Source organism: Monodelphis domestica, chromosome 1 (genome assembly GCF_027887165.1).
Source record: "Monodelphis domestica isolate mMonDom1 chromosome 1, mMonDom1.pri, whole genome shotgun sequence".
Taxonomy (NCBI): domain Eukaryota; kingdom Metazoa; phylum Chordata; class Mammalia; order Didelphimorphia; family Didelphidae; genus Monodelphis; species Monodelphis domestica.
In genome coordinates this window covers 170,713,588-170,740,313 of record NC_077227.1, presented here as the reverse complement: position 1 = coordinate 170,740,313, position 26,726 = coordinate 170,713,588, and the positions used below count along the sequence as shown (strand labels likewise).

At 34.7% G+C, this 26,726-nt stretch overlaps 1 protein-coding gene across 6 annotated transcripts in view; it reads right to left on the bottom strand.

Moving 5' to 3' along the window:
* Positions 1–2,097: 2,097 nt before the first annotated feature.
* Positions 2,098–26,726, bottom strand: part of DNAAF4 (dynein axonemal assembly factor 4) — a 76,379-nt gene continuing 51,750 nt past the window's right edge. For all 6 annotated transcript variants that reach the window (XM_007479699.3, XM_001378142.4, XM_007479700.3 and 3 more), the window contains 3 exons: positions 19,292–19,445; positions 14,774–14,879; positions 2,098–2,624 (listed from right to left, as the gene is read on the bottom strand). In XM_007479699.3, the coding sequence (XP_007479761.2) occupies positions 2,518–2,624; positions 14,774–14,879; positions 19,292–19,445 (367 nt within the window). In that variant the 3' untranslated portion in view covers positions 2,098–2,517. The remainder of the gene's footprint in view (positions 2,625–14,773; positions 14,880–19,291; positions 19,446–26,726) is intronic.

Below are 26,726 nucleotides of genomic sequence, written 5' to 3'. Positions count from 1 at the left end.
TGAGTTAACACCAAGTGGTATTTGTAAGAGTGATAATACAGATTTTTTTCTAAAAGGCACACATAAGAAGAAAGTTGACGTTTATAAAAGGTTTCATGGAAATTAAAGTAGCTTCTTACCAAAAGATCATCAAATACACATGGAATACAATTATGGAATATTTCATTAGCTGGAGATGTTATGAGGCTCCTGAAGCACAAGGTATAGTGTTGTTTTCCCTCAGGGCAATCTGTAAATTCTTTCAACTAGAGCTTTGGTGTCTATATTTAGAATTCTGGGCAGTTCCTGCACTATGATATTCAGGGGTTTTGTTTTTTCATATTCTTCTGAGAGGCCTATGATCATAAGCTGTTCTTTGCATCCTGTTTTGAAGATTAATAATTTTTGCCTGAATGAAATTTACATGTTTAACACTGTTGACTTCTGCTTCTATTTTGCTAGTTTTTTCTCCACTTCCATATTTTTGTGTTCTAAATCTGTTAATCTTTATTTCTTTAGAAATACTCTATCATAGATGCAAATTTTTCTAAACTTCCACGTAACTCAAAACTTATACATTTTAAGTTCAAAGGTATTACCTAAATTCTTAATTTTTCTTTTTGGATTTATTTCCTTTTTTAAAATAATCATTCTTGGTTTCTTGTTATTCTCTGCTTTCTTGGGAATCTACAGTATTCTGTAATTCATTAAGCATTGGTTCACTTTTATTTCTTTTATGCTAATTATTGACAAGCTTTGTATTCTCTTTGAGAATTTAAAACTCAGTCTTTTGGTCTCTGATGATTTATCTACTTGTGCTCTGAACTTTTATTAAGGATTTTTCTCTTGACATCACTGGTATTTCAACCTTTAAAAAAAAATTCTCGTCACTCGTTTCTTGGTTCCACCCTTTTTCTTGGTGGGCATCCTCAAATGCTGGGCTGCCTCAACCTCAAGTTGGAAACTACTGTTCTCCAACCTGGACCCCTACTATTAGTATCTTCTGGGAAAACAAGACTGGCTCTTTGGGAGGCTTTATCCCCTTTCCTTCAATCTGGATATAGCTGCCTATGCTGGCACCCTTGCCTCATTGCTTCCTTGGATTGCTTCCTTTCCTTCTCATGGCTGGAAATCTGTCACTTTTTATAGAATATGGATATTTCAGGCATCCTCTGCATAAGTCTTAGGGGTTGCTCATGTAGGACTAGGCCCCAGGCAAAAAAACAGCTTGTTTTTTAGTCCTTCCCTTTCTTCCGCCTTTGATTAAGCTACAAGTGGCTGGGCAAAGACAGTGTTCACTGCTACATCAGAAGGGAAAGTGGATAGAGTACACAGCAAGGGAGAGAGAAATTCCAAGATGAGTCCTGTGAATTACTTTATCCTATTGTATGGGCTGCTTTAAGGATTAAGTCTTGCAAGTGTTAATTCATTTTTAAAGTTATAAATTTTCTTTCTTTGTCCTGTGGATATGAAATGTAATGACTTTGCAATGATTCTACATGTGGTATGTAATTCCTTTTTTGGGGGGGTTCCAGAATTGAAAAGATTTGGAGAAAGTGATTAATCCACCATCTTGCTGCCCATATGACTTCTAACTACATCTTATGATCCCTATGAATAACAATATCAGATCATTAAATTATGATTTAAAATTTTTCAATACAAAAAGCTTTCTGAAAAAAACACCACATGAATTGTGACAGCTATCATATTGAAAAGGAACATTTTTATATTGTACCATAAGATTTGCATAACATATAGTGGTGCAATACATAATGATGCAATTTGATATAACACACAATATTCTGAAATCTCACATAAGATTTGAAGTCTTTTATCATGATACTTCATATCTCAACTGAATAAGCCAGGAATATTTCAATGTTTCTGATCACTTTATTTTTACCTTTTTGAGTGAAATGAAGTGTGGTCAGTTTTCTTGCTACCCTATCTATAAACAGATATGCAGGCAAGTTTCTTCAAATATTTTTTCCACAGGTTAAGCTAACTTAATTTGACACAAGGTGCTAAGAAAGTCTCAGAAAAGAGCTAAGGGGTATTCTGAGTATTAGGGTAAATTAATTAAAACACATGCATTAATACAAAAATTATTACGTCTGACTTAATTCAGTTGCTTTATTGGCCCAACACAATATAAAATGAAAACATTACAATCTATGTTTTTAAAAATAGATATCTGATCAAAATTAAATCATTATCCTAATATTAAACACCAAATGCATGTTTAGTTACGTGGGCAAGTAGTTTATACAAGGGGGAAAAAAAGACAAACATACATATACTTTTAAAGTTAATAATTAAAACATATATATTTTTTACTGTGATTTATTTACTCAAAACTTGTTCAACTTGGATAGCTTGTTTCCTACAGCTTTAAAATATTTTGTCCTCTACAGAAATTGTAATAGCAATGGAAATCATTTGGCAGTATGAATCAGAATACCAAAAAAAGATATGAATGTCTTCACCTCCTTATTATCAACACAAGGCACATCTATCTGTTTGTTGTATTTGTTCTTATTCCAGTTCAGTTCCTTGGATTATATTACGAATCTTCTTAGCATCTTTTTGTAAAATTCTATTAGATGGGTCGATCTTAAGTGCAGCTTCATAATCCTGTAAACCTATATTCATACAGCAAGGAGCAATAAAATGTATAATTAATAGAAAACTGTCATATATAACTTAAATGTTCTCAAAACTGTGTCTTGACTAGTACACAGAAATATAACTCATTCCAGAAATTAGTTCTTAGAAGGTAACTAACTGCCTCTCTCATCCAGTAGTCTTGAAATTTTTAGAGAGTCTTGCATTTCATAACAATTATAACAGGGTCTTCATTCAGCTTATGTAAAGAGATTATTTATTTGTGGGTTTAAAACAACATTTCAGTTGAAATTGACAAAGCTATGATATGTCATTGAAATCTAACATTTTCAGAGGACTTTTTATGGTGCAAGTGAGCCTTTACCATCACCCAAGAATCCATCTACACTTGTTAATGCCATGTTTTGTTCCCATCAATAACTGTTTCTTCTCTCCAAATACTCCTTTCTCCTTAAACTGTAAACTAAAGGGAAATATATAATTTGAGAACTTTAGATGAGAAATAACTCAGAATTCCTAGACTACTCCTTACAATTTTTGAGTATCATCACCCATTTTTTTCCTTTCTTTATGCTCTCAAACAAGGTCTCCCTAATGCCTGGTTAAGGCCAAATCCTAAATTTTGTTCTTGATATATCTTCTTCAGGTCATTTATCTAGGATTCATCTTCTCTCTGTCTCTGTCTCTCTGTATCTCTCTCTCTCTGTCTCTCTCATTTTCTGTGTGTGTGCGTCTCTCTCTCTGTCTCTGTCTCTCTCTCTCATGTCTTTGAACACTCCCACTCAAATGGCTCCTTTCTATATGCCTAAAAACATGTTCACTTCTCCCAAATGCTAAAATAGACTCCCAGGGACTCATCTCCTCCAAGTGATTACAAATTCTTTTCTACCTCCTTAAACTTAATGCCTTATACAGAGTAGGTGCTTAATAAATCATTTATTGATTTGAATGGAAACTTGCTTAAAATATTGTCTTCTTCCTGATATAAACATTTTGGAGAGCAACATGGGACTGGACGATAAAAATCATTGGTTGGATTATATCTTTTTTGCTCTAATTCCATTCCTAGAATTTTACACAAAAATATAAAAAAGGACCAATGAACAAAAATATTAAATATTGTTTTATTTATAATACTAAACTTGACACATCCTATATAAAATAATATTCTTACTAGTGTTTGAATATCTGAATTGTCTGAATAAATTATAGCATATTAAAATAATTAAAATTATAGATCCACAAAAAAGCAAATATAAAAAATATAAGAACATATGGTATGATCTATGTAAAGTTACTTCATGCTAATTCAAAAGAACCAAAAATGTATATTCATTGACTAGAACTAGAACTATATATACACATACAAAACTAGAATTATACATATACACACACATATGCCAAAAGTAACCAAACTTCAGATAAACTTGAAAGGTAACAAACACTTTTTTGGGGTTGTTATCTGTTAATTAGATTGGTTCTCCTTTGTTAGGGGTTTATGGAAAATTTTTATTCCTTATATTTTGTATTTATTTGATTGTTTTAATTGCTGATTATTAAATTTATCATAATTTTTGTCTTTACTCAATGCCTCTATTATCTCCTTAGCACTTACTCTTTCCTTAATTCTTTTTTTTAAACCCTTACCTCCCATCTTATATCAATACTATGCATTGGTTTTAAGGCAGAAAAGTGGTAAGGACTAGGCAATGGTGGTTAAGTGACTTGACCAGGGTCACACAGCTGGGAAGTGTCTGAGGCCAGATTTGAATCCAGGATTCCTGTCTTTAGGCCTGGATCTCAATCCACTAAGCCACCCAGCTGCCCCCTCTCTTCTTAATTCTTTATTACCCTCAAATTCTACTGAAAAATTTCCTTCCAAGGTTACCAGTGAAAAATAAGTAGACAGGTGGACAAATCGATAAGATATGATACAGATAGATATATTAAGTATTTATTATATACAAGGCACTGTGCTAAGTTCTTATATACAAATATAAACAAGCAAGTAGTACCTGGCTAGTCATTATATTAAATTTGAATATGTATCATATCATCTGATTTAAAGGATAAGCATCAAAAGGGTAGAAATCATATTTTAATCTAAACTTTGTATCTCTAGTTTTGTGCATAGTGGACACTTAAGAAATGATAATTAATTGAACTGAATAAGTTCACTGAATAAAACAAGAAATGATATCTTTTAAAAATGTTCTCTCCTTTTAAATTATTAAAGAAATACATTTATAATGAATGTAACTAGGTTTTGATATTTGTTTTTTTCTCCACTTATCAGATGCATACAATTTTCACATCTACCTAATCCTTTGGGGTAAGAAAGGCTGATAAGTAACACATTATAGATAAACTTCCAAAAGCATAAAGAAAGTAGAGTTTGGGGAAAGTTTGGAGAAGGAGTTAGGAAACCTGGATTATACTTCCCAGATTTTCTTCTAGCTGATTTAAGTTCATCTAATCTCTCTGGATCGCAATTTCTAGATTTCTTCTACTTTTATTTTTTCCCCTTAAAGTTTTTAATTCCAAAGACATTTATGAAATAGTTTGAAAAGGAATTCATTGAAAATTCAGGCATGGTCACAGTTCTGATGGTCATACTCTCATGGTCTCTTCTAAACAGTTGCCCAGTTTATTGATAGCCCTATGTGTGTTTAAATTGATGAATCTTGGATATCACATGCTTTGGAGTTGTATGGAAGAGGTAACTACTAAAACTCTTTGCCTTCCCCTTCACCCTTTCCTTCAAAAAGATCATACCAACCTACTCATGCTCTATCTCTAGGACAGCTATATATCCATCCTGTCCCCTACACACCACAGAACATAGACATTTTTGGCAAAGATCAGGTCAAACTTGTCCAGGAACATCCAAACCTTATCAATAGCTATAGTGTTGCTCGACTTTCATACTATCTGATATATCTTGGCCAAGTCACTGCTAGGAGGAATAGTGGAAAATTAATAATTAATGTCAACCTTAAAGCTAATTGGGCACCAATCTATAAATTTGATGCTATACTTTGTCTGGTTATGTCAGCATTAACATCTTAGGGTACCATATCATCATAGTGCAAAAGGCAAGAAGCCATATGTTTATTGTGGCAAGAGTCACACTTCACCATCTGGTTTGCTGGCCCAAAGCACTCATGATCTCTGTTATAGAAAGCTGCTTGTAGTTGTCCTTAGCCAAGAATGACATGCTTATGTGACCAGAAGGAAGTAGGCCTAGAATTCTGTCAGATCAATATTCAAGGCACCAAAAAATTGAAGTGCAAACATTACAGAAAACACAATTTGGTTAACTTTCACATAGGCTGAGTATTCAATATCCAGGTTTCTGCAACAGATATTATAGATGGCTTAAGTCTCAAAAAAGCACAACTGTGTTGCAAAATGGTGTGAGTTTTGGTCAGAATGGACTCATGTGGAAACCTAAGGGACTAAATAAATCAAGAACTCCAGGTTTGACTAATTGCCATAATTAATCAACTAATGTTCTATCAACAGAGAAATAAAATGAATCAGTCCTCCAGCAAAGCTTTGGAAAATGAAGATCTGTGCTCTGGTCAGCCAGCTTCCAAATCATGGCTAGAACAGACCAATGATTTCCTTGCTGATGATATAGTGCCCACCAGCATAGTTGTTGGCAGCATCTTATATGCTTAAGATTAGCTACTCAAGGTTTCTAGGATGTTTCATTAATGAAAGTTGGTTCTGTATCTACAAACACTACTTTGGGGAACATATTCACTAAAGCATGCTTCATTGAAGAAGCTGAAAAAGTCTTCTTTTCACCCAACATTCCAGTAGAGTTTCCAATAACCACTGTCAATTGATATAATAGCTTGGCCAATGTAGTAGTAGTCTCTTGGTGACCGAGAATGACTATTGTCTTTGTGCGTTTTCATCTATGGTGTACCCTCATATGGCTTTGAAGTCCAAAGACTGAGGAACAAAGTTTGTGGCACATGGGGCATGGAACGCCAGTTGTTACGGGAGGCGCGGTTGTGGCCTGGTGTTGGCGTTCATGCACAGTGGCAAGATGTCGACGTCGTTCATCTTCAAAGGTGGTGGCGGCATGGTTAATGTGGGTTCGCCAGCTGCTTCTGACAGAGGCAGCAGGTTCTAGTTGCTTTGGTGTAATGCCAGCCCACTTCAAGTTTGACTTTAGCTGATCTTTACATATTTTCTTTGGTCGGCCTTGTTTCCCAAGTTCAGCTGACAGTTCACCATAGAATACCTGTCTTGGTATTCGCTGTGGATCCATGCAGATGACATGTCCAGACCATCGTAGCTGGGTTTTGAGAACCATTACTTTGATGCTGGTGGAGTTGGCTCTGTCGAGGACTTCCTGGTTGGTGATTCGGTCCTGCCATCAGATCCTCATGATTGAAGGTCAAATAGTGAGCCATCCAGTCGGTATTTGATGTAGATGCCCAGGTCTAGATCCATCACAGCATGTCGTAATACTTGGGTGAAGTATAGGTTGAATAGCACCAGAGCGAGGACACAGCCTTGTTTCACACCATTGGAGATGTTGAAGCAATCGGAAGTCTCTCCGCCAGATATGACTTCCCCTGTCATGTCGACATGAAAGAGCTGGATCAGTTTGACGAATTTTGCTGGGCAACCGAGCTTGCTAAGGATCACCCACAATGCATTCCTGTTCACTGTGTCGAACGCCTTTGTTAGGTCTATGAAGACAATGTAGAGACTCAGGTTCTGCTCAAGGTATTTTTCTTGCATTTGCCTCACTGTGAAGACCATGTTGATGGTCCTGCGATCTGGTCGGAAGCCACATTGTGATTCAGGCAGGTTCTGCTCTGAAACAGATGACAGGAGTCTTTTGAGTATAACATGGGCGAGGATCTTTCCAGCAGTGGAGAGTAGTGAGATGCCTCTGTAGTTGTCACAAGCTGCTCGTGAGCCTTTGTTCTTGTATAGGGCTACGATGGAGGCATCTCTGAGTTCTGGGGGCATGTCTTCCTCTTCCCATATGCTGGTCAGCACTATGTGGAATGCCTGGAGTGTCTTTCCATTTAAGGCCTTATACACCTTGGTTGGGATCCCGTCTTTACCGGGTGCCTTGCCTGCACTCATTTGTTTAATGGCTTTTTGGACTTCCTCTATTGAAGGAGGGACGTCAAGTTGTTCAATGGTGCGGTTTTGGGGGATCTGATCAAGGGCGATTTGGTCGACTGAAGAAGATCAGTTGAGAAGCTAACTGAAGTGTTCTTTCCACCTGTTGCTGATGCCTTTTTTTAATCTTTTATGAGAGTGTCACTGTCAGAGGATAGCAAGGGAGTGGTGGTGGGTTTTAATGGCCCATAGACAGTCTTGAGGGCACTGAAAAATTGTTTGTAGTTTTCCATATCAGCAAAGCGCTGGATTTCTTCTGCCATTTTTTCCCACCATCGATCTTGCATCTTCCTGATCTCACACTGTGCAGTGGCTTGGAGAGACTTGAATCTGTCCTTTTTAGGAGCAGAGTTTGGGTTATTTTGCCACTCCATAAAGGCTTTGTTCTTTTTGCTCAATAGGTCTTCAATATAGATAGATGGATTGGCCAATGTAGATAGATGTATTCATACAGAGTGACCAATGAGTTAATCGAGCAGGTAGGAGCAGGTAGACTTTGGTTAAGTTACAGACCCATACAAGCTAAGAAGTAAATAAATACACATTGCTTGTTTCTATTTTTAACATTCTTATGATTTCTAAAAGTTTGGTCCAAAAATGCTTTTTTTTCCTCAATGACTATTTTCTGCTTTTAGGATATGAAAGACATTTATAAAAATAAGGCAGATGAATCCAATTTGTTAACTGAATTATAAGGTTTAAGCACTTCCCTTAAGAAGACAGAGGCTAAATTTGGAAAAAGTTATAAACCACGGTTAAAAATAGGGTTAGCACTTATAGAAGAGCTAAGATAGTATTCCCTACAATTTCATAAACCACAGCTTAACATAGTGTATTGGAGGCCCTTCAATTCAAAATAGAGAATTCTCAGTCACCGTTCCTTGTTTCAGGTGACAAAATGTAAGTTTGGGAAGTAGCCTGCTCAAAGCTGATGGGAGTCAGGTAAGAGACAAAGCACTTTCCTCTCACTCCACTTGATTTGGTACAAAGTTGAAAACCATCCAAATGCTTCATAACTGGGGAAAAAAAGAAATAGCAAAGCTAATTGCTTGCTTTTGTGAATCTGATAAGAAATAAATTCTTCTAATTTATCAACCAATTAGAGGACTTCTCATTTCTCACTGCAGTGCTTCTTAGGAATGAATCATACATATCCCACCTCTACCCCTAAATTCTCACATGGTTGCTGAAACCAAAAATGGCAGCAGCCATTGCTCCAGAGGAACAGAGAAGGGCCCCCAATACAATTAGTGCCACCTTCCTTCCATTTGACTTGAGATTGCCAACTTTGGAATTATGAATGGATTAGACAACAAAAGCATTATTTCCAGAAGACCACAAATTAAATATGTTGCCTGGATGGTATTTTCTAGCCTGGTTTTTCCCAACCACAGATCATAAAAAAATTTTACAAGCTGAAAAAACTTTTAATAACATCTCACTTCTTAAAAACAAAGCAAAACTATCCCTATTCGGATGATACTCAACTTTTCAGGATATGCCATTCTTAGTTGTACATTTGTAGCTTTTGCTTGGAATCCTGTATTCCAAGATCTTTCACTTGTGGTAGAACCTACCAGCTCATGGAATCCTGATTGTGATATGCCTCTATACATATAATAATGTTTTATCCTAGTATCTTCTTTGGCTTATATTCAGTTTTTGTTCCTAAAAAGGGGATTTGTGCCAGGGCCAGTTTCTTGTTGTTGTTGTATTTTTGGGTGGGATGGCCAGCCCTCCTTGGTCTCACCCCAGATCAACTGAGTTCTCATTTCTAACCTCTACTTCCTAGGATTAATTCTCATGTCTGAATGTTTAAGGTTCTCAAGGTTCTCTATGGCATCTCAGAAAAAAGTACTAGGGACTTCAAAGCACCTAAACTGTCCTGGTCTGAGGATCATTGCACCATACTGATTATTGCTATACTTGGTGATTATGATGACTCTAGTATTTTCTCAACTCTTGCTGCCTCAGAACACAGACCCCTGCAGGCTGCATATGCCTTTGACTCCATCTATGGTCATGTTGAAAGACTTCTGGCTTGTTTGCTTATACTCGTACTGGTTTTTCTGCTCCTCTTTCCTACTGACCATTAACTTCTATGTAGCAATGAGATAAATAAAAAGCCTTACTATAGAGTTTCTTACTTGATTTCTTGGTCAAGTCCCACTATTTCTTAGATGATTTTGCTAGTCACCCTTTAGGACTACTGATCTCAACAATTCCCATGGATTTTTGGTCTCCTTGAGCAACATTTCTATAATGAACTGTCTTTTTCTGATTCAACATTTTAATGTTGGCTTTACTTGATTTTTTGTTTTTGATTTGCATATCAAGTATCCCTTCCTGGTATGTTTTTTGCCTCTCATAAATTACAGATTGTTCCTGAGCTGCTTCAGATATCAAAATCTTAAGGTAAATTCTTTTTCCTTTGGAAAAAATTATTGGGAATTATATTTGTATATATACACATACACATATATGTATATATCACATATATTTATTTTCAAATATTAGCTTAGTAAAATAGGGTTATGATATAAAGCCCCATTTCCTTTTACTTTTTTTTATATTGTATTCTAGCTTTTTTTCCCCTGTGTTTTCTCATAGTGGATTAATAATCCTCTTATTTGAATTATGATTCCTCAATAAGTGATTTTTTTCTTTTTAGTTCTTTACAAAATCTCTGACATTTAATAACAATGTGTCTATTGATCTTTAGTCCATATCTTGATCTTACTACTTCTGGGAAGTTTTGTTGAGCAACTGCCTGACAAAAGATAGGTAAAGTCTTGCCATTTTTTTCTTCACATAATCTGAAGACTCCCAGTATCTCTCTGAGTTCAGTTGTCTGTTGCTGTCACCTCTAACTGTAAAAAGTTTTCCAGTCTTTTTTCTGATTGAGCTGACCTTTAATATAATTTTGCAACATGTTCAGCTGCTTCTGTACTTCTGTACTTCTACTACACTCGCCTTAACTTTATCATCTATCAATTCCATGCTTTTAGCCAAATTTTCCATTGCTTTCTCTTTGTTGATTTTTATCAGTGTGCCATTCTGTACTTAACTGATGATAAATTCTATTATAGATATAGATTCTTTCTTTACTGATACCAGCTCCTCCTCAATTTTTAATTTTTTGTTATACTTTTTTGTTATAACTTTTTTTCTTAGGGTCATTGTTAAACTCAATTCATTTGCCTGCTTCTGGTGACTTTCTTTTAATTCTTAATAACTGGTTCATAGTACTAAAGTCTTTTTCTTTCTGCCTAATAATTTCCTTTTCCTAACCAAAATAAAATTTCATTGATCCCTTTTCCCCTCCTTTAACCCTTTTTATTTATTTAAATATTTTGTTTTCTTATTTTTGTTCTGAGGGAACTGATAATTTTCTTTTGATGACAAACTTCTCCACTACTACTCCAAATCTCTTGACTTTTCTCAAAGAATCTCCACCTCATTTGTCTAAAAGAGAACTCTTTTTCTTACACACACTCTTCTTAATTCCCATATCTTTCCAATCATCCAGGTTTTCAACTTTGGAGTAATCCTTGATTTTTTTTCTCTTTCCCTCTACTAGCCAATTAATTCACAAATCTTAGTGATTCTACTTCTATCATATCTTCATAGCTCTCATATGTATCTGTTTCTCTTACACAACCAATACTCCAGCTAAGGTCTAAATCATCTCTCATCTAGGCTACTGCAAAAGTCTCTTAAATACTTTCCATGTCTCCAGACTCTTCCTTTTCTAATTCACAAACAACACATCTGTCAAACAGCTTAAATCCCAGATTTAACTATGTCTCTCTTCCATTCAAGATGCTTCAGTAGTTCTGTCTTGCTTCTAGGATCATCCTCTTTGGCACTCAAAGCACTTCAAAACCTATCTCCAACTTATTTTTCTAGAATGACTTCTTCTCATGCACTCTGTTTCAACTAAAGTGGCCTTTCCCCTATTTTTCTCCCAGAACTCTGTCTTCTTTACTAGTGTCTTTGACTAAGCCATCCTCTATGCCTAAAATGTTATCCTTTCTCATCTTCAATTCTTGGAACCTTTAACTCCCCTCCAAGCTCAACTCAAATGCCACTTTCTATATAAGGCTTTTCCTGACTCAAATTATTTTTTTTTTAAACTGGTATATCTGGATGTGTATTGTTTCCAACAAGAAAAACACTTAAGCTTCTGGAGAACAGGCACTGTTTGTTTTTTTGTTTCTGCATCTTCAATCCTTAGTGCAGAGACTGACACAGAGTAGGCACTTAATAAATGCTTGTAGAATGAAAATGTTGAATTTAGAGCTGGAAATCAAAAAGCCTAATCCTCTTATACAGATAAAGAAACATATGTAGCTAGTGGTACAAGCGGATAAAGCACTGGGTCTGGAGTCAGGAAGATCCAGCCTCAGATACTTACTAGCTTTGTGACACTGAACAAATTACTTAATCTCTGTTTGCCTCAGTTTCCTCATATTTAAAATATAAAAACAAAAACAAAAACAACATTGCAGGATTGTTATGAGGATCAAATGAGAGAACATTTGGTAAAACATAAATGCTTATTTTCTTCCCCTTTGCCCAGAGAGATAAAAGTCTTATTGAAAATCACACAAGTACTATGTAGAAGAGTTTTTCAGCATAGGTTTTCTGGATAGAAATTAAATATTCTTCTTGTTATGCTATGTTCAGTTGCCAAATCCATCCCTGCAAAAATATATCATCTCCTGCCCCAGTCTCTCAAAACTCTTTCCTTTTTTCTACTTACACTGTCATCATCCTTGTTCAAAAACTTATTACCTCTTACCTAGACAAATATAATAGCTTTTTAACTGCTTTTCATGTCTTTAGCCTCTCCCTTCTGCTTAAAAACCTTCTGTGGCTCCCTCCTACCTTACTGGAAAAAATAGAAATTGTTCTGACTGGAAATTAAGGACTTCCACAAACTAATTTTAACCTACTTTTCTAGTTCTAATTCATTCTAGTCTTACTTGTTGTCCTGATTTTATCCTGCTCCATCCTGCTTCCATGCATTCAAGCAGACCATTTTCCATGCCTGGAATATACCTTCATCATCTCTATCTATTCAAATCTTCATCCTCCATCAAATCTCCATCCAGGCACCACTTCCTTCCATGAAGCCTCTCTAAGACTGCCTGTTGAAAGTGATCTCTACCATTGCCTTATCATAGTTAACCTTATATGATAACCATTTGCATGTTTTGCATTATTCCTTCTTTGCAATTAAATTATAACATTCCTAAAAGCAAGGACCAACTCCTTTAAAACAAAATTTTTAACCCTTACTTTCTCATAATCAGTACCAGGTATTGGCTCCAAAGCTTCAGAGAGGTAAGGGCCAGGCAGGTAAGGGTTAAGTAAGTGATTGGCCCAGTGTCCCTTGAGTCTGAGGCCACATTTCACTCAGGACCTCCCATCTCCAGGCCTGGCTCTCCATCCACTGAGCCCCTGAACTGCCCTGACCAACTCTTTTAAAATCTTATTATCTAGCAATTACCACAGTGTCTTGCTTATGGTATATGCTTAATCAGTGTTTATTGAACAGGTTCATTTCAACCAGATAAGGTGAAAGAAAATAGGAAACTGTATGAGAGTGGACTTTGAATCACAGGATACCTGGGAGGATTCCCTCTGATGGAGAAAGAAAATGATAATAGCTAACATTTCTTTATCACTTAATAGTTTATATAGTTTTTTTTCTTTATAATATCCCTATAAGGAAGGCAACAAAAATATTATTCTCCTTTTAGAAATGAGGAAACTGAAGCCCAGATAAATTAAATTATTTGCCTGAGGTCACAGTAGAACCCAGTTCTTCCCAAATCTGTGAACAGCACTCTTTCTATTGTACCACATCCCAGCTAGGCAAAGGGCCACAGGACCCTAGGGTTATAGCTCTAGGACTAGAAGTGACTTGAGGGACCATCTAGTCCCCTTATTTTGGATATGTAGAAATTGAGGGCCAGTACTCACATGACTTACCCAAGGTACACTGTGGCCAATGCCTTTTTTTTTAAACTCTTACCTTCTACCTTAGAATCAATAATATGTATTGATTCCAAGACTTAAGAGTGATAAGGGCTAGGCAATGAGGGTTAAGTGACTTGCCCAGGATCACACAGTTAGGGAGTGACTGAGGTCAGATTTGAACCCAGAACTCCTGTCTCTAGGTCTGGCTCTCAATCCACTGAACTACCCAGCTGCCCCCTGCCAATATCTTTCTAAGACCAAGTCTGGTATGCTTTCCACTGACTCACACTATATCTTGGAAGAAGGGCAATCTGAAAGAGAAACTTTGCTTCTTTTGGAATTTTGCCTTAGTTAGCAACACCTGAGGCAACATAGGATAGATAGAATGCTGGCATATTTAGCTTTGTGACCATTAGAAAATTTCAGATCCTCAATTTCCTTACCAGTAAAATGGGGTACCAATACCTATTTTGTCTCTTCCCTCAAAGGGTTATTGGGAGACTTATATGAGATGATATATATAAAACATTTTGTAAACCCTAAATTGCTATATAAATACCAGTTATTGTTATTTGAGTTTCTGTGAATAATAATTTAATTTCTTCACAATGACTATGTATATACAAAGGGGGTTAAATTGTAGATACAGTTATCTCAAATCAAGTGACTCCAAAAATAGACACCACATGGCAAATCATGGCAAAATAGTGGAATTTTTCTGTTGTATCCAGTTTCACCATGCATATGTAGATTATAGTCAAATAGGCCCAGGCCCAGTACTTTCTTCTTTGTATTTTGTATTGCAGAAAGTGGATAAATAACTATTGATTGTTGTCCACATTCTTTATTCTCTATATTTTCTATTAATGTTCTTTATTTGTATTTTGCTTTAACTAAATTGAACCAAAATGAGTTGGCAACCACAAAAAGCAATGGAATGATCAGTATTCTAAAGCCAATGTTTACATAATTCAAGATACAGTTTAGGAATAAAACTAATTCTACTAAATCAAATGCCTACCTTCTACGTATAATTCTAGTTGGCAGAATGCTGTTCCACGTCTTACATGAGCTTTCATTCTTGCATTTGCATTGTCTGCAACATGTGGTATAAGCAATTCCAAGGCCTTAAAAAAAATAATATAGGGAATCAGGATTTGATTGAACAAAATGACTGGCCAGGTCTAAATTCAAAATTGACTTGAAATCCTCATTCTACCTTTGACTAACCACTCCCATTCATTCTCCTGGTCAGCAGAGAAACTAACTTTATTAATTAACAACCCCACTTACTCAGAATGTGAGGCTAACATTAAAATGAAAGTTTCTTTTACGATATGACTTATGATTTAGAACATACCTAACTATGACTCCTGGAGCTCCTCATTCTGTAGTTGGGTTAAAATGTTCATTTGTAAACTTTTGTGTTAGTTTATGCTGCTCAGATAATAGAATAAGGTCCTTCATAGGGTCATAGGACTGAGAGTTGGAGGAGCCCACAAAGATTGCTGAGTCTAATCTCTTCATTTTGTAAATGAGAAAATGAAGTCTGTGAGAGGAGAAATGATTTGGCTAAAGTTACACAGGTAATAAATGGTGGAAATTGGACTTTAATCCTTGTTATTCAACTCCAAAACCAATGTTATTTGGATCTTCAGTGAACAAAATTAAAATCTGGGGCTTCTTAAGCATTTGTTAGAATTTGTTGATTTTCTAGTTTTTAAAACTAGGACTCATATTATAAACTATCATATTCAATTTATATCCTCTCTTTTTCTATTTTGTGAACATGTATTTTCAGAGATGTATTTTTCCTTTGTATCTGAGCTGCAGCCAGAAAACTGAAATGTTTTTTATCTATATTCCTTCTTTAGTTATTGCTTCTACAATTTGTTCTTTGACTCACTCCTTATTTATAATGTTACTATTAAGTCTTTAAGTATGTCTCTTTTGTTTGCTTTCTAGATATGAATTAGTATTTTTTATTATAGCATGGACTTTGTAAAGGATGTATTTGGCACTTCTTTTTTTTACATTTATTTATGATTTTCCATATTCTAACATTTGTTACAGTACTGTGACAGTAGCATATAGGGCTAACAAATATGTACAAAATTATTTAGTGTTCCCATTTAATTGTCACTATAATTCTTTAACTCTAAATTTTTCAATAGTTCAATTTTGTATATTTTTTCTAAAATTTTCAATAGTTCAATTGTGTATATTTTCATTCTGTCTTAATTTGTTCAATTCTAGAGGGGAACATTAAAATTTCTGATAAACATTTATTATGTCTTTTTGCAATTAGTTAGGTATTCATTTAATAATTTAGATGCTATACCATTTTATGCATCATATCTGTTCAATATTAGTATTTATTTATTGTCTATGATTCTTTTAGGAATAATGTTGTTTAAGGTACTACCTCACACATATCAGATTGACCAACACGACAGAAAAAGCAAATGATAAATGTTGGAGGGGATGTGGGAAAATTGGAACACTAACACACCATTGGTGGTGGTGTGATATGATCCAACCATTCTGAAAAGCAATTTGGAATATGCCCAAAGAGCATTAAAACTTGTGTGCCTTTTGATCCATCAATACCATTACTAGATCTGTATCCCAAAGAGATTTTTTAAAAAAAGGAAAAAGGACTTATTTGTGCAAAAATAATTATTGTAGCTCTTTTGTAGTAGCAAAGAATTGGAAAGCTGAGAGATTGTCCATCAATTGGGTAATGGCTGAACAAGTGGTATATGAGTGTAATGAAATTCTATTATAGTATAAGAAATGATAAGGAAGATGATTTTGGAAAAACATGAAAAGACTCACATGAATGGATGCAAAGTGAACTGAGCAGAATCAGAAGAACATTATACAGAGTAGCAGCAATATTTTTTGGTGAACAACTGTGAACGACCTATTTATTTTCAGCAATACGATGATCCAAGACAATCCTAGAAACTCATGAAAATCTGCCTCTAGAGAAAGAACTAGAGTTTGTAGACCAAAACATACTATGTTTTACTTTTTTTTGTTTGATATCTCTTCCACAAAATGACTAATACAGAAAATTACTTTACATGATTGAACATGAAAAAAAAAATGAAATTGCTTACTATCTCGGGAGGATGGGAGAGGCAGGAGGGAAGGAGAGAATTTGCAATTCAAATTATTAAAAAATGGAAATGTTAAAATTGTTTTTACATGTAATTGGGGGAAATATTATTTTAAAAAAGCAAAATGTTGTTCCTGTGTTTATCTGTCTTGAAACTGGAGATTTAGCATGAAGACAACTTTTAAATTCTCCTGATACATATTGTGGAAACATTAAAAATCTTAAGAATAATGTGAATGGATTAAAAAGCAATTCCATCTTTTTTTCCCCAGCAGGAATGAGACTAGGGTCTAACCCTAAGGGAAATGCCTTGTTCCATGCCACCCAAAGCTGGCATTCTCATCATTTCCTCTTCAATTTAGATTCTCAAATGAGATCACTGGAATGGAAACCATTAGTTCTTCCTGGGGAGTGGTGCCAGAGGAATGATATGGCAACTCAATTGCTCAACAAATTCTCTTAATCCAAACTATATTTTTACATTCTGTATATTTTCCTCTATTTTAAGTCATATAAATGTTACCTAAAATCAGAGAGCTTGGGAAAATTATGTTAGTTTGTATATTTTTATCTTCACACTAAAAATGGCTTGAATGTGGCTTAATGTTAAATTAAATTAATTTGCTTCTGGCAGATTGGTGCCTAAATGCAGATACCAGTATTGATGTTTTTATTCAACAAAGATAAATTTTGTCATTTTCATTCTGTTTGTGTCTTTATTCCAGAATCTCAACTGGTTAATTTAAGGAGTTTGACTAGCAAATGAAATGGCTGCTATGAACATAGTCCCCGGCAGACAGTAAAATATCTGCCAGATTGTAAATGAAGGAAAGGAAAACTAATATTATCCTAGTGGTTTCTATTCTGTATACATCCTTCTGAACTAAAAAAAAAAAAACAGGGAGAGTGAATCATGTGTGTATGAATCATTATGTGTATGTGTGACTATAATTTTCCAACAACTGATGCATAGATTTAGATAGACAAGTTTTTATAGCTTCGTATATAATATAAATGCAGAAATATTGGGGAACTAAATATGTCACTGAAGTATATGGTAAAAACTCTGCTATATGGTTAATTGGTAAGTCAAATGATGAAATCCTAAACACTATTTTTACAAAAGTCTAACAAAAATTTCAATTAGTAGCAATAAAAATTTACTATATTGGAAATATGAAATGCAGCTTATGTTCATAATATCTCCATTATGGATTTTAATACTATGAATATGGCAAATTGTTTACATTGTCATATTTGAATATTATAATGAGTCAGATCCTAACCAAATAACTATGAACTACTATGAACATTTTAAAGTAGAACAGAGATGGCCCATGGGCCAATTTCTTTGGACACATAGTTCAGCTTCTAGAAACAAATGTGGCTGATAGATTTTCTTGTAACTTTTAGGAAGTAGCATACTCCTCTTGCCAATAAAGACCCTCTTCCCCAGATGTGCCCACCAATGAAGAAAATTATTCCATATGAATTGTTTGGACTGCTTTCCACAATACAGATGGGCCTGGATGAATCTCAATAGGGGTGTAAATAAATTAATTTTTATTGTATATTGTACAGTCATTTCAGTCAGGTCTGAATAGTTGTGACCTCATTTGTGCTTATGCACTATAATTCAGAATTCCCAAATGAGTTTGGAAAATTTAAAAAGAAAATGTCTTTTTTTTTCATCACTGCCATGCACATATGATATAGTCAATATGTATTGAATGTTAAGTAGTTGCAGTGCTCAGTCACACACATACAAATGCATATATATATATATATACACACATATATGAATATGTTTTTTTGTTGTTGAGAGACAGCATTGAGTAATAGAGGAATAGCATTAGAGTTCTGAAAACCCAGGCTAAAGCCCTATATCTGTGCAATTTGAAGTACAAAGAATTTAGAGCCTGAAACCCTGGATTCAGATTCTAGTTTTGCATTTACTACCTGTGCAACCTTAGCAAACTGATTCACTTCTTGAGGCCTATTTGCTTCTCTATAAAGTAAGGACTAGCTATCTGGTCTTAATATTTCTTCTAGCTCTAAATTTATTATCCTGTAACCTTAATTAAAATATAGTAGATATGTGACCATGGACAAGTCTCTTAACCTCTTAAAGCACAAGAAAATCCCTAAAGGTATAAATTACAGTCAAGTTGCTGATCTGTATTCATGGAAACATAGATCAGTACAAAAAACTACCTGTTTATTTTATAGATTTACTAATTTCACAAATTTCTAACAATTGTGAAGCTTCAAAAACATACCAGTTTTTTGTCTATTTGAAAAATAATATTAATGAGTATTAGCAAACAAAAGAGTTCTTAAAATCTTATTCTAAATTGTCACGAAAACCTATAAATAAATAGAAAATTAATAGCATAAATTATCATGGCAGTCTACCTTGGAAGAATCTTCAATTGTCTTGTGTAGGTTTTTAAGTTTGAGGTGACAAGCAGCACGATTCAGATACAAAGATGGAATCTTGTTGTTCAGTCGAATTGCCAAGTTATAAGCATTAATGGCTGCCAGGTAGTTTTCTGTACCAAACAATGTGCTAATGAAATTACAATTAAAAAGGACAATAAGTAACAGATCATTTAGGTTAACTAGAAATACATGAAAATCCATAATAAATATTTAATTTTAAGATGATTGACCACAAACTAAATCTTTTGTCAAGATGGTTAATTTTAAAGGAAATTTTAAAATTTCCTTTAAAAATACATGCACACACACACACACACACACACATATATATATATATATAGAGAGAGAGTGTGTTTCAAAAGCAGTTTTATGCTTAAAACTGCACTACGACGTTTGGAACACTGCATAAATAGTTAAAATAAAATGTGAAAAATGCTTTAAAAGCATCAGAATGACACATTTTATAAAGTTGTGAATACAACTCAGAATAAAAATATAAGTGCACTTTTATAAATTATGTGCTTCAAAGAACTCTACTAGTTAAAGAGGATGTAAGGAAGAATGATGAAAAGGAAAATATTTTGCCAAAAATAAAAGTGCTACATGCATGTATACTGTTAAAAGAATTTATCAATGACAAATATAAGAGAACATTATCTACAACTACAGTTTTAATATTTGAAGAATAAATTGTGAATGTTCACCTCCAGACAATGAACTAAAAAATGGAAACATGAAAGACATATATACAATATCTATTTGCCAGATGATGCTTTCTATAGTGTGGGGAGAGATGGAAGTAGCTGCGTACCTGGAAATAAATTCTATTAAGAAAAACAAAAAACAAATCGAAAGTGCTTGATGAATGTTTATGGACTAAATAAATTGATTGTTTTTCCTTTTGAAAGCAAATAAAAATAAGATAATGTTGAGTGAAGCATTATTATGTTTGTCATGTTATACAGGCACTACATGGCTTCTTTTAAAAATAAAATAATGAAAATAATGGAAAATGATAACCTTTTAGTTAGCAGAAGACTGACAAAATCATAGCTGGGTCACAGCCTCAACTGAGGCCTATTAAGATCTTGTAACCAGGCCTCACTCCTCATATGACACTCCACCACAATCATGATATAATCCAAGAAGGGCTGGGAATTGTTACCTCCTCTCCCTTTATCAATTATCCACCAATTAGAACTGTCTTTTGTTGTCCATAGGTGGACTGAATAGTGAACTATCAGCAAGACAGTGGCTGCATTTAAGAGGATCCAAGATCTTACATGAGAGTCTTTGATTACCAAGAGAAATCTTAGACGGTCAATTTATTATTTGACACCTAATAAATAAACTGATTTTTCATTTTGTCTCTAGATTTATCTCTAGAAATTTTCATCCATTACACAATGTATCAGTGTCATTACTATTGTTTTCTGTCTTTTCAATTATTTCAAGAGCTATTTCACTAATTTTTATTGTACAAGAAAAGTTATATCTTTAAACCTGAGTCACCATTTTATAAACCATTACAAGAGAATTGTATAGACTACTTCTGACTTGTGCTTAGTCTCACAGATGCTGTAGCTTGGGAGCTCTATTGGATCCATTGCATAATACACACATTTATTTGGGAACATGGCACCTTTCCACCTGGCAAATGACATATATATATATATATATATATGTATATATATATATATATATATATATAGTGTAAACCTTAAAATTTCTTAGACTTATGAATGTTGGAAATTTCACCATTGGGAAATTTCATACTTGGAAAAAATTTCCTACTGATAGTAAGAACTCTATTGGAATGTGAAACCCCTTGGCATGGGAGGATCCTTCTCCTCCCTACTTAAGACTACTTTAGGACAGAAACCTTTTCTCATATATTGTTGTTGTTCATTATCATTATAATTTTCTTCATTTGGAGCATTGTCATTACTTTCCCAATTCCTATTTCTATAATTCTGGTTTCTAAAGTTCTTATTTCTATATTCATTATAGTTATTTCCATAGTCATTATTATAATTTCTAGAATTCTGGTTTCTATAACCATTATCATCATTTCTATAGTTATTATTTCTAAAGCTATTATTAAACTGTGTATTCCTTCCAATCATCTTAAGAAAGGTTCTACATTCCATCATTTTGTGGCCCTTCTTCTCACAGAAGTGGCAAGTAATGGATTGATAATTGGATTTCTGGAGAGGGGCAATTGTCGTTGGTTCATTATCATGCCCACTTTCTAATTTAGTTATCCTATCTATTAAATATCTCATTTTTTTTCTTCATTTCCTCCATGCCATCATTATTTTCTTCCTCCTTTTCTTTGTTTCCCTTTAAAACATATATAGCTGTTTTTCGCAATTCTTCAAGGTCCATATCTGACCATCTTGGGCATTGTGTTCTAAAATAATTTTTTTTTTAATTTTGAACATTATTTTATTTGGTCATTTCCAAACATTATTCACTGGAAGCAAAGATCATTTTCTTTTCCTCCCCTCCCCCCTCCCACCACCTTTCCCTCTCCCATAGCCGATGCATGATTCCACTGGTTATCACATGTGTTCTTGATTCGATCCCATTGCCATGTTGTTGGTATTTGCATTTGAGTGTTCATTTAGAGTCTCTCCTCAGTCATATTCCCTCAACCCCTGTAGTCAAGCAGTTGCTTTTCATTGGTGTTTTTACTCCCACAGTTTATCCTCTGCTTGTGGATAGTGTTTTTTAGATCCCTGCAGATTGTTCAGGGACATTGCATTGCCACTAATGGAGAAGTCCATTACCTTCGATTGTACCACAGTGTATCAGTCTCTGTATACAATGTTTTCCTGGTTCTGCTCCTTTCGCTCTGCATCACTTCCTGGAGGTTGTTCCAGTCTCCATGGAATTCCTCTACTTTATTATTCCTTTTAGCACAATAGTATTCCATCACCAACATATACCACAGTTTGTTCAGCCATTCCCCAATTGATGGGCATCCCCTCGTTTTCCAATTTTTGGCCACCACAAAGAGCGCAGCTATGAATATTCTTGTACAAGTCTTTTTCCTTATTATCTCTTTGGGATACAAACCCAGCAGTGCTATAGCTGGATCAAAGGGCAGACAGTCTTTTATCGCCCTTTGGGCATAGTTCCAAATTGCCCTCCAGAATGGCTGGATCAATTCACAACTCCACCAGCAATGAATTAGTGTCCCCACTTTGCCACATCCCCTCCAGCATTCATTACTTTCCATAGTTGTCATGTTAGCCAATCTGCTAGGTGTGAGGTGATACCTCAGAGTTGTTTTGATTTGCATCTCTCTGATTATAAGAGATGTAGAGCACTTTTTCATGTGCTTATTAATAGTTTTGATTTCTTTGGCTGAGAACTGCCTGTTCATGTCCCTTGCCCATTTGTCAATTGGAGAATGGCTTGAATTTTTGTACAATTGATTTAGTTCTTTGTAAATTTGAGTAATTGAACCTTTGTCAGAGGTTTCTATGAAGATTGTTTCCCAATTTGTTGCTACCCTTCTGATTTTGGTTACATTGGTTTTGTTTGTACAAAACCTTAATTTGATGTATTCCAGAATATTTATTTTGCATTTTGTAACTCTTTCTAATTCTTGCTTTGTTTTGAAGTCTTTCCCTTCCCAAAGGTCTGACATGTATACTATTCTGTGTTCGCCTAATTTTCTTATAGTTTCCTTCTTTATATTCAAGTCATTCACCCATTTTCAATTTATCTTGGTGTAGGGTGTGAGGTGTTGATCTAAACCTAATCTTTCCCACACTGTCCTCCAATTTTCCCAGCAGTTTTTATGAAATAGTGGATTTTTGTCCCAAAAGCTGGGATCTTTGGGTTTGTCATATACTGTCTTCCTGAGGTTGCTTGCCCCCAGTCTATTCCACTGATCCTCCTTTCTTTCTCTTAGCCAGTACCAAATTGTTTTGATGACCACTGCTTTATAATATAGTCTGAGATCTGGGACTGCAAGTCCCCCTTCCTTTGTATTTTTTTCATTATTTCCCTGGATATCCTTGATCTTTTGTTCTTCCAAATGAACTTTGTTATAGTTTTTTCTAAATCAGTAAAAAAAATTTTTGGAAGTTCCATGGGTATGGCACTAAATAGATAGATGAGTTTGGGTAGGATGGTCATTTTTATTATATTGGCTCGTCCTACCCATGAGCAGTTGATGTTCTTCCAATTGTTCAAGTCTAGTTTTAGTTGTGTGGAAAGTGTTTTGTAGTTGTGTTCATATAGATCCTGTGTTTGTCTCGGGAGATAGATTCCTAAGTATTTTATTTTGTCTAAGGTAATTTTGAATGGGATTTCTCTTTCTAGTTCTTGCTGCTGAGCTGTGTTGGAATTATATAGAAATGCTGATGACTTATGTGGGTTTATTTTGTATCCTGCAACTTTGCTAAAGTTGTTGATTATTTCGATTAGCTTTTTGGTTGAATCTCTAGGATTCTTTAAGTAGACCATCATGTCATCTGCAAAGAGCAATAATTTGGTCTCCTCCTTGCCTATTTTAATGCCTTCAATTTCTTTTTCTTCTTTAATTGCTACTGCTAGTGTTTCTAATACAATTTCAAATAATAGAGGTGATAATGGGCATCCTTGTTTCACTCCTGATCTTAATGGGAATGGATTTAGTTTATCCCCATTGCAGATGATATTAGTTGATGGTTTTAGATATATACTGTTTATTATTTTTAGGAATGACCCTTCTATTCCTATGCTTTCTAGTGTTTTTAGTAGGAATGGGTGTTGTATTTTATCAAAGGCTTTTTCTGCATCTATTGAGATAATCATGTGGTTCTTGTTGGTTTGCTTGTTGATGTGGTCAATTATGTGGATAGTTTTCCTAATATTGAACCAGCCCTGCATCCCTGGTATAAATCCTACTTAATCATGGTGGATGACCCTTCTGATCACTTGCTGGAGTCTTTTTGCTAGTATTCTATTTAAGATTTTTGCATCTATATTCATTAGGGAGATTGGTCTATAATTTTCTTTCTCTGTTTTTGGCCTGCCTGGTTTTGGAATTTGTACCATGTTTGTGTCATAAAAGGAGTTTGGTAGAACTCCCTCTTTGCTTATTATGTCAAATAGTTTGTATAGTATTGGAATTAGCTGTTCTTTGAATGTTTGATAGAATTCATTGGTGAATCCGTCAGGCCCTGGGGATTTTTTCTTAGGAAGTTCTTTGATGGCCTGTTGGATTTCTTTTTCTGATATGAGATTATTTAAGAATTCTATTTCTTCTTCTCTTAGTCTAGGCAGTTTGTATTTTTGTATATATTCATCCATATCACCTAAATTGGTATATTTATTGCCATATAATTGGGCAAAGTAATTTTTAATGATTGCCTTAATTTCCTCTTCATTGGAGATGAGATCCCCTTTTTCATCCTTGATGCTGTTAATTTGCCTTTCTTCTTTCCTTTTTTTAATTAGATTAACCAGTACTTTGTCTATTTTGTCTGTTTTTTCAAAGTACCAGCTTCTAGTCTTATTTATTAGGTCAATAGTTCTGTCACTTTCGATTTTATTAATTTCTCCCTTAATTTTTAGGATCTCTAGTTTGGTTTTCTTCTGGGGGTTTTTAATTTGTTCGTTCTCAAGTTTTTTAATTTGCATTTCCAATTCCTTGATCTCTGTCCTCCCTAATTTGTTAATATATGCACTCAGGGATATGAATTTTCCTCTAAGTACTGCCTTGGCTGCATCCCATAAGGTTTGAAAGGATGTCTCGCCATTGTCATTTTCTTCAACGAAATTATTAATTGTTTCTATGATTTTTTCTCTAACTATCCGATTTTGGAGTATCATATTATTTAATTTCCAATTAATTTTTGATTTGGCTCTCCATGTACCCTTACTGATCAATATTTTTATTGCCTTGTGATCTGAAAAGGCTGCATTTATTATTTCTGCTTTTCTGCATTTGAGTGCCATGTTTCTGTGACCTAGTGTATGATCTATTTTTGTGAATGTGCCATGTGGTGCTGAAAAGAAGGTGTATTCCTTTTTGTCCCTATTTATTTTTCTCCATATGTCTATTAACTCTAATTTTTCTAAAATTTGATTCACCTCTTTTACCTCTTTCTTGTTTATTTTTTGGTTTGATTTATCTAAATTTGATAGTGGTTGGTTCAAGTCTCCCACTAATATGGTTTTACTGTCTATATCCTCCTTCAATTCTCCTAGTTTCTCTATTAAAAAATTGGATGCTATACCATTTGGTGCATACATGTTGATTAGTGATATTTCCTCATTGTCTATACTCCCTTTTAACAGAATATATTTACCTTCCCTATCCCTTTTGATCAGGTCTATTTTTGCTTTGGCTTTGTCAGATATCATGATTGCAACTCCTGCCTTCTTTCTATCAGTTGAGGCCCAAAGGGTCTTACTCCAACCTCTAATTCTAACCTTGTGAGTGTCAACCCGCCTCATATGTGTTTACAACAAATGGTAGGGTTTTGGGTTCTAATCCAATCTGCTATTTGTCTACATTTTATGGGTGAGTTCATCCCATTCACGTTCAAGGTTATGATTGTCATTTGTGGATTTGCTGGCATTTTGCTATCTTCCCCTAGTTCTGACCTTTCTTCTTTAGCTATCTCCTTTTCTAAAATAATTCTTAATTGCTTTGCAAGAGTTATTTACAAAGATCCTTCTAACTTGTCTTAAGCTACTCTCTTTAGTTAGGTCCCAATCTAAGTATCTGTCCCCAAACTCGATTATTCTATCCATGAATTTGGAGGGTATTTCTTCCTCTTTTTGCTTAATTTTTTCAAGTTCCATCCACTTATCTGTACTATCTGCACATTCCTTCCTGGCCGTGAGGATGGCCTCTCTACAACGGTATAGTTGTAGATAATCCTCAGGATTGTTATAGTCCCATTTGGGATCCTGAGATGGCCAATGTGCTGCATTACGCCCCCGGGTTTTGTTGACATGAGGAATTATTTTATTTTTTTCACGTTCAGTTAAAAAAGCCTGTAGCAAGTTCTCAACATCCTTGTAAGACAGATTATACTGAAAAAAATATGTCTCCCATCTTTTTTGCTACTAGAAAAGGATCTTGTTAATATGTGGGGATATTTCGTGTAAATTCATTTATTTCTTGGGGAGTAAACGGTATCCTATGTCTTAAAGTCACCACATCCCCATTCTGTCCTATTTCAGGTACTTCTCTTAGAGGAAACAGGCCTCTAGTTGAATTTTGTACCTGTGGGTCAGTTTGACAAGGACAGGTTTCTCTAGGAGGACAAGATCTCCTTTGCATTGGAATTTGGTTTTCTGTAGGAGAGGGAACATGAGAAACTGGGATTGCAGGGGAAGGGTTTTGGGGATTAAATTCAGTCAAGATTTGCACTGCACGAGAGAAGCAGTCTGTTAA